This window comes from Scylla paramamosain, chromosome 1 (genome assembly GCF_035594125.1).
Source record: "Scylla paramamosain isolate STU-SP2022 chromosome 1, ASM3559412v1, whole genome shotgun sequence".
NCBI lineage: Eukaryota > Metazoa > Arthropoda > Malacostraca > Decapoda > Portunidae > Scylla > Scylla paramamosain.
In genome coordinates, this window is record NC_087151.1 from 31,486,189 (window position 1) to 31,495,375 (window position 9,187).

Genomic DNA, 9,187 nt, shown 5'->3' on the forward strand with positions numbered 1-9,187 from the left:
CACACACGTTGGTCAGCTAATTTCCTCAGCTCTCCTTCCCTCCAGTCCTGCACTTGGGGCGTACAAACACGACAAAACACAGAGACTCGAGGCATCATAGATCATCAATATACAACAAAGCGTTTGAGAACACGAAGCCAACTAGTATCTCACAATTTAGTCATCTTATCATCTCAGTTCTCTTTCTCTCCGGTCGGGATGTACAAAGACGGGAAAACACAGACTCTTGAGACATTATAGATAAAAAAAATATATACTACAAGGCACGGTGATCCCACGCAGGCACTGTCCATCCTGCCCACTCCCTCACTTCGTATTCCCGACTTGCCTCTCCTTACCGTTGTACCCTTCATTGAGAGAGAGAGAGATAGATAGATAGATAGATAGATAGAGAGAGAGAGAGAGAGAGAGAGAGAGAGAGAGAGAGAGAGAGAGAGAGAGAGAGAGAGAGAGAGAGAGAGAGAGAGAGAGAGAGTTGCGACATAATCAAGTATATTTACATCTTTTTCTCGTACCAGCATCTTGAAGAAAAAGAGAAAAGACGCAAGCACACAGACAACAAACAAACAAATAAACAAACAAACAAATAAAAAGAGCCAATGATGAAGCACCTGTGGATCTCTCTCTCTCTCTCTCTCTCTCTCTCTCTCTCTCTCTCTCTCTCTCTCTCTCTCTCTCTCTCTCGTCTTCACTGAGTCACACATTCTTTACGCAGCACAACCTGTCGTCTCGCCACTACTTAGACGCACTTTCGCTTTCAGATCACCTGTTCGCTCCCCAGCCGCGGCCTTGCAGTGACCTCGCCGCCACATCGCACACGCGAACCAGTAAGACGGTGTGATGCGAAGAGACTCATCACAAGCGACCAAGAGGGAATCAGTGTAGTACCTCAACTCATAATTAATTACAATACATTCCAGTACGCAAAGGGAAAAATTCAGAGTCTGACATGAGGGAAGCTCTGATTTATTATGTTTTCTTGATGTTAAAGGAGTGTGAAAGGAAGATATGCATTTATACGATATATACATTTCAGGAAGCAATAGTGAGTGAGTGTTTGGCTGCTGGTGCTGGATCCACGCAGCCAAGATTGAGTGCCACACGCGCGGCAGCAAACTGAGGAGTTAATTTCAAGCAAAAAAAGTAAATTAAGAAATAAGAATAGAAAATGAAGTAAATAAATAAATAAATAGCAATTCCAGTATATGCTATTAAGGAACGAGAATTCATCAACAGGTATTTGCCGAGAAACCAAAAGAAGCGCCAGGGATCTAATCTTTACTTTGCGGGGAAGTTATCATTCTGCCGGTGAAATAAACTAACACACAGGGAAAGCAAGACATCCGCGCCGCTGCCACATGGCCGGCTCGGCGCCAAGGACGTGGGAGGGAGGGGAGGCTGTACTCACGGCGGGCGATCCTGGCGGTCATGACCCTGGAGTAGCGCAGAGGATGCAGGATGGCCCAGTAGCGGTCCACGCTGACGGCCAGCAGGCAGAAGATGGACACTGTGCACAGGATGAGCAGCGTGGACAGCATGAAGAGGCACGCCCACAGAGGCCGCGGTAGTCCAACGGAGGTGAGGATGGCGAAGGGAATCCCAAACACACCCACCAGTAGGTCCGCCAGCGCCAGGGACACGATGTAGTAATTGGTGCGGCGGCGAAGCTTTCGCTCCACCACAAACACTGTGATGGTGAGTGCGTTTCCGATCACTGCCACCACTGCCACCAGCACTTCACTGATGAAGTACGGCACGTTGAGAGGGCTCCAATCCGTCATGTTCCTCGCCTCCACCATGACATCGTCCGAAACGTTCATCGGGAGCGCGACGCTCATGGTGGCGACACACGCGGCAGGCAGCACACACACACACAAACACAAACACAAACACACACACACGCACACACACACACACGCCCCTCACACCCTCACAAAGTCGTAATGCTGCGTCGGACGTGCAGCACGACCTCCCAACGACACGCTGGTCAGGTGATGAGCAGCTGACGGGGGCGAGAAGAGGCGTTAGCAAGGAGCAGGGCGGCAGTGTGGGCGCCGGGCATGGTGGTGAAAGGAGGATAAACAGAACACGTGACGGGCACTTAGTTGCGGGAATGAGCGAGAGGACACACACGGATGGAACAGGTGGCGAGATCACCAGTACGCCGCCTCACATGCGACTGACGCGCTCGCCACAACAACCTGTTCAAGGCCCGCGCGCCCGCCGCTCCCCTCGCTGGCTGCCAGATCGCCGATGCCTCTCTGCACCTCTCTCATCTCCTTCCCCCCGTCCTCCCATGCTTTCCCTACGCACCGGTAACTCATACATTCCACTCATACCATGTCTCCCAGGTGTCTATGCAGCGGCAGCCCACTCGTGAGGGGATGCACGCTAGGAAGTGGCTGGGGAATGTGGAAGCCTGGCATTGTCTCCCCTGCCCAGCCCCGCCCACTCGCTGAACTACCGACCTCAGCATGGGAGCAGGCCAGTGCCAGCGACAATTAGCTCGACGTACAACAGACCAGTGCCTTTCTCACTCGATCGATACTGCTGCCCTCACCCATGCACTGCCGCCACCACTGACACACATACGGGACGCACGCCTCACGCCCTCCATTCTCCTGCAAGGGCAAACACGAGTCAGGGTGAGTTAACGACTACAGAGTTGCCAGGTCCACGATGACACTGCTAATTAGGATCACTGCACCGAGAGGGATGTGGCCCAGCGCTGCGGGATCACCGCTGCCGTCAGGCCATGGCACGGTTTCTCTTTTCTTTTTCTTTGTTTTACTTAGAAGATTTAATTGCGTCTCCAGCCAGGTGAGAGCCGTAAACACGTGATTTGTTGAAGTTGCCGCACCCACCTGTTGTGTGTGTGTGTGTGTGTGTGTGTGTGTGTGAGGCGCTGAGTACTGTGAGACAGAGTAGCAGAGGGAGGGTATGAATTTCACGGCCCCTTTCTCCTGCCTCGCCCTCAGACCCGGTAAAGTCTAAGCACTCATGTATCATTATTTCCCATCGCTCACTCTTCGATCCTTACTCTTCTCCCTTCACCCGTCACGTTACGCCACCCTGTTACCTGTCTTTCCTCACCCATCACTCCTCACTCTTTACCCATTACTCCTCGTCCCTCACCCGTCACCACTCACTCTTCATCCATCATGTATCAGTCGTTACCTCTCACCCGTTACCCATAACTTCTCTCTTCTGTTCTCTCACCCGTCACCTCACACTGTCCCTTGTCCTCCTCCCCCAACACACGAACACCCATCACTTAGCATTCTTCTAATAATACGAGTGTGTTTAAGTCTCCCATGCATCATAATGACACTCGTTTTCTCTAACTGCTCCACATCCTGGCTTTCCATGGCTGACCGCAAGACTCGTAACAATGCTCATGGTAATCTGTAATCTCGTTCTGGTGTTGTGTGGTTATTTGGTGCTGCTGCCGCGTTGACCTTGGAGGCCGTGAAATTCTATTCACATAACAAAGATGCTTTTTATCATCTTCGATACCTAACTTAAAACGTTGACCAGCAGAGAGAATGAAGAGTACTTACTACGTTCTATTGTATTTGATCATGTTGGGCGCATGAACTCACTCAGACAAACAGAGATAAGGTTGTAATAACTCATCGGTAACTTTAGACTGAGAAGTGTCCATTAATAGACTTAAAAATTTAATGAAGACACGAAAGGGTGCACATGTAAACCTGATGTTTCTATACCAGTTGACGTGTGGCCAGCCAGCTGACCCTCGCCGAGGCCGTGCTGGCAGTGACGAAAGACGACAGTATCGTCCACGACTCGTGGCTCCGAAAGACATCAACTCCAGGATGTATCAAATGGTAAACAATAAACACACCAATTAATAGATTTCCATGATTATATCACTTCAAATTAGTCAGATACAAAGAAAATCTATAATCCAGACAGTATTTCTGAAGCACGTCCGCAGGTACACCAGGTAATAACATTCATCCCGAGGACACTGCAACAGGTACACCACTGATCACCTCCACCTGCAAACACACCGCCACCAAGGACACACATAATAAGTATATTGCGTGACAATCGGCTACAGTAAAACTTTCACCACTCCTGCTACATATACTCAGTAGCAACGTGTGTCACCTCATTCCTGACGAAGGCTGTTTTTTTCCTGTGATTGGTTAAACCCCCTGAAGACTAAACCTTGAGAATCCACCCACCTGACCTGCCCAACCCATCCATTCCCATGATCAGTGCGTCTCCCCCTCATTCCCCTTACTATTACCACCACCAGCCCCTCTCTTCCTCCACCTCCCTAATTCCTTCCTCCTCCTCCTCCTCTTTCTCCACCCTCAATCCCATTTTAACTAGTTAGTTCTGCTATTACCTCCTCCGATTCCCTTCCCTTCCTCCCTCCAGCACTCCTCTCTTTTCCTCTTCCCTTCTTTCCAGCACTCTTGCCTCCTCCTCTGCCTCCTCTCTCCCTTTCCCCACCTCCCCAACCACCACCAGTATCTACTCCTCCTTCACACCCAATTACTTTTAACTAGAATTTCTGCTATTACCTCTTCCGATCCCCCCCACAACTATGTATGTATGTACACACCAAATAAAATACAACAACAACAACAACAACAACAAACAGCAGCGGGAAGTGTGTAATTTTCCTGTTTCACATCCTCCGGCTATGAACGTACACACGACACGGGAACGTCGCCTTGCAAGGACCAACAAACTGAATAAACTTTGACTGCATGTTTTCCTTATGAATTTTTCTGGGGCTGTTTGCTTGCCCGTCTTAAAGCTTTCCTCCACCATCTAGTCATGCTTCCCAGACCGCCACGTGTCACACAGCACTTGATTGAGTCACTGCGGGGGCATAATAAGGGCAGGAACGCTTTATAAGAGGAGGACAAGACATCAGAGGCAGCACAAGGCCTTAGTCTGAGCGTCGTGACAGTAAGGTATCGTGTCCGCTGCCAACACTCGCAAGATGAAGGTCCTTCTTGCTCTCTTCTGTATCTGTGTTGCCGGTAAGTGTGCTGGGATGGAGGGAGGCGCCATGCAGTCCTCTCCCCGTCACTCTGTGTTACCAGTGTTGGCACGGATTGACGTGGTGCTTGTGTCGACAGTTCATTTCATGTCTCTTGCTGAAGTGACAGAGAGAGAGAGAGAGAGAGAGAGAGAGAGAGAGAGAGAGAGAGAGAGAGAGAGAGAGAGAGAGAGAGCATCAAACAGACAGATAAATGAACACATAATACAGAAAGAGACAAAAATACAGAAAAGACCAAAACGCACAGGAGAACCAGAAAGGTAGATAGACAAGCAGACAGATAGACAGGCAGGGAGACAAACAGGCAAGTAGACAAAAAACAAAAAATATATATAGAAAGACAAATGGACAAAAAGACAGTCGGAGAGATAAACAGACAAAAGTATTATAAACTGCATCAGCTTCCTGGATTATATATATATATATATATATATATATATATATATATATATATATATATATATATATATATATATATATATATATATATATATATATATATATATATATATATACACATAATCGTTTCTTTCAGTGGAGCACAGAATACTTGACAACAAAATGCTCCTCTGAAGGCAGGGAGGTTTCTGACTCACTGCTTCCCTCAACAGGCATTCACAGGTCACACGGACGGACGTACAACGCCCCGCTGCCCGCCTCTCACACGCCTAATGGGTAAATACACATCACCTTCTGGTTTCCTCCATTCTTTTCCTCTTTCCTTTCCTCCCACACGGACCACGGTTGCATGATGTCTGTCAAACACAAACTGATTCTCCAGAGATCCTGTGAACGTTGCCAGTGATTTTTTTTTTTTTTTTTCCGTCAGTGTATCAGTGAACGCAACCAATTTAAGAATCCTTTCCTAACGCGTGACTGACAGTGTTGTGTTCTCGTCCTGCAGTGAGGTGTTCCCAGGGACGTTGCAGAAAGGCAACGAATATTCCAGAGGTGGTAGTGATTTATCCATCTGGCCCAGGATCGTGGGCGGCACCGAGGCGGAAAAACGTGAGTATATGATATATATATATATATATATATATATATATATATATATATATATATATATATATATATATATATATATATATATATATATATATATTGCGCCCCAAGAATTATATTTAATTTTGCTCCCATACTATAACAGACGAGTTCCCATGGGTGGTGGCTCTGCTGGCTCGCTACGAGTATATAGGGTTTGAACAACTCTGCGGCGCCTCCGTGATAGACGAGTGGTGGGTGATGACTGCAGCCCATTGCAAAGATCCTTCCATTGATGAATACAAGATCATAGCAGGGGAACACAACCTAGAAAAAGATGAAGGTAGAAATTCTTCCATACACATCACACATCACACATCACTTCAACTAGAGCCTTTTGTTTGAGGATACGGTCCGTAGTTAAGCCAACTCGGAATAAATTTGATGTAATAAGGCAGTTGTTCCTTCCAGAAGGTGAGCAGCACAGAAAGGTAGCCACCATCGTCATACATCCAGAGTGGGACTCACATACAATGAAGAACGACATCGCTCTCATGAAGCTGTCAGAGCCGCTGGAGCTGGATGGAAAGACCGTCTCTCCCATAAGACTGCCATCCCCACTCGTGGACTCTTCAGGTGAGGACTGAACTCATTGTTTCTGTCACCATTTGCTGGTATTCTCTCTGCATCACCTTACAGCATAATGATATTTTATGTTGAGTATCATAGATCTTTTACAGCAAGATATTTTTTTCCTTTTATTTTAAAAATTATTCCAGTCACTTATTTTTGTGCTGAACTGTGTTAAATATTCCTGTAGTAAAAAAAAAAAAAAAAGACAAAATAATCCCATATTCCCTCTTTAGTCTAGTCTGTTTCCATGCAAACCACTTTCAGTTAACGAGGGACGCTTAGAGCAGTAAAAGGGATAAAGGGAGACTCTTCTGCAGGGGACTGTGTGGTGGCGGGCTGGGGCAGATTGAGGGAAGGAAGTCTTATTGGTTCCGACATCCTCATGAAGGTCACGGTGCCTCTGATCACTGACGAAGAATGTGAAAAACTTTACGATGGTGTAAATATCAACGAGACAGTTAGTCACGATACGATCTGTGCTGGATACCACAAAGGGGGAAAGGGTCCCTGCCACGTAAGTTGTCAACATTTTACTAATCACCTCTCTCTCTCTCGCTCTCTCTCTCTCTCTCTCTCTCTCTCTCTCTCTCTCTCTCTCTCTCTCTCTCTCTCTCTCTCTCTCTCTCTCTCTCCACCCACAGGAAGAAAAGTGGAGATAAGAAAAAATATGAGTTAAAAGAACAGATCGCATTCTGAGCAAAGACAAAGTGACTGAGCCGCGGCTGTCTGCCACTAGTGATAGCACGACCGGGAAGGAAAGTTAAGATAAAGATGCAGAGATGAATAGAAACTGTATGAGGAAAACTTAGAAAATAATGATCAATGCCAGACTTTATCAGGAGCCTTTGATATGTCTAAAACAATAACAAAGGCTTTACCGGAATCCCAAAGAGAGAGGGCAAGATTCAGTATGGAAAGCCAGATGGGCACCTTTTCCTATACAAAATCCATACTGATCAAAAAAAAAAAAAAAAATATATATATATATATATATATATATATATATATATATATATATATATATATATATATATATATATATATATATATATATATATATATATATATATATATATATATATATATATATATATATATATATATATATATATATATATATATATATATATATATATATATATATATATATATATATATATATACACACACACACACACACGCTTGCTCACCCGTATATATTTTTAGGGTGATTCTGGCGGTAGCCTTGTGTGCCAGGGGCCAAACGAGAAGTCTTATGCTGCAGGCGTGGTGTCTTGGAGTTATCAGTGCGCCCAGCCCGACTTTCCTGCAGTGTACACTGAGGTGAGTAAGTGTGTGTGTGTGTGTGTGTGTGTGTGTGTGTGTGTGTGTGTATGAACACGTGCATACACGCAGTACTAACGGTCTTTGTTCCCCAGGTGAGTCACTACATTGACTGGATCACTCAAGTCAGGACTCAACAATAGCCTCATCACGCAGCTGCCGTGCCAGACACCGTGCAGTTTCCTTCTGTAAAGGACGGTCAGCAGATGACTATGCCACTCGACGCAAGCATCCTCCATCCGTACAAGACATCAGGGAGCACGGCAGTGGACCGCTGCTCAAGCCACTTACAGAATGTTTCGCAACGATATAGTCATTCAGTACATGTTTCGTAAATTTGTGTTGCATGAAAGTATTTAAGCCAATTCTTGAATGGTAAATGCCAAATTTCTAGAATCATTGTCGTTCTTCTGCGAGATATCTACAAACAAGTGACCAAAATAAAAGTAGACTGAATAGAGCCAAATATAGTCTCAGGATAGAATGGCTTTAATTCCAGGCCAGAGAAAAGATCTTATTAGCACTCCAAGGTACCTTTTACAATATGATTTACCTCATTTCTTAAACATAAACTGTACCACAACTGTTGATGCTGTCATCTGCCACTTCTGTTTTGTATAAACCCAGTCTATCTTAGACCGAATTCAATAAATGGCAGTCACTTGCTGCACTAAGCTCACCATACATATTACTTTACTTATGTTCTGCTGCTTGTGGTACTCCAGAATGGAGAAATAAGGAAGAAACAAGATGGAGGGAAAGAAAAAAAGAGAAAATTAGAAAAGGTAAAAAAGACAGAAAGGTGTGAAAAATTAAGGGTAAATATATAATCATAAGCAGAATCCACCCGAACCAACCAATTATTGTCATACACAGAAAAAGTAGACACCGAGAGTTTAGAAGCCAAATAAACAGAGGAAGGACGCAGGAATGAGCGAGATGCCCGCTAAAGGTGGATTAGCGGAGAGGCGACAACAGCGCCACACTTTCACCACACACCACTACGGAAACGTGGGCACCACACATAAAAACATGCCAGATTGCAGCGATGCATTGTAAGTCACTAGTTCATGACCCTGCACACAAAACCAAAGTTAGTCAAATCCTTCATCAAAACAACTGTGACTAATGTATTAGTCATTTCATGCGATCGCTGCTTCCTTGTAATTATTGGTTAAACACGTTTACATACTTGCTTTGCGA

At 45.3% G+C, this 9,187-nt stretch overlaps 2 protein-coding genes across 3 annotated transcripts; one reads left to right on the top strand and one right to left on the bottom strand.

Annotated features, from left to right (window-relative positions):
* Window positions 1-1,239: 1,239 nt before the first annotated feature.
* On the bottom strand, window positions 1,240-2,159 carry LOC135103670 (adenosine receptor A2b-like). Its single transcript, XM_064010237.1, has one exon. It carries the CDS (start codon window positions 1,836-1,838, stop codon window positions 1,272-1,274), a length of 567 nt encoding a protein of 188 aa, XP_063866307.1. The 5' UTR covers window positions 1,839-2,159; the 3' UTR covers window positions 1,240-1,271.
* Window positions 2,160-2,469: 310 nt separating this feature from the next.
* Window positions 2,470-8,660, top strand: LOC135103658 (trypsin-1-like). Of its 2 annotated transcripts, none has more exons than XM_064010216.1 (9): window positions 2,470-2,645; window positions 3,732-5,024; window positions 5,656-5,719; window positions 5,949-6,052; window positions 6,195-6,371; window positions 6,500-6,664; window positions 6,979-7,175; window positions 7,868-7,984; window positions 8,080-8,660. In XM_064010216.1, exons 2-9 carry the CDS (start codon window positions 4,985-4,987, stop codon window positions 8,125-8,127), a joined length of 912 nt encoding a protein of 303 aa, XP_063866286.1. In that variant the 5' UTR covers window positions 2,470-2,645; window positions 3,732-4,984; the 3' UTR covers window positions 8,128-8,660. The 2 variants fall into 2 exon arrangements, with proteins under 2 accessions (XP_063866286.1, XP_063866294.1); XM_064010224.1 differs by having other exon boundaries at window positions 6,503-6,664.
* The last annotated feature ends 527 nt before the right edge of the window (window positions 8,661-9,187 follow it).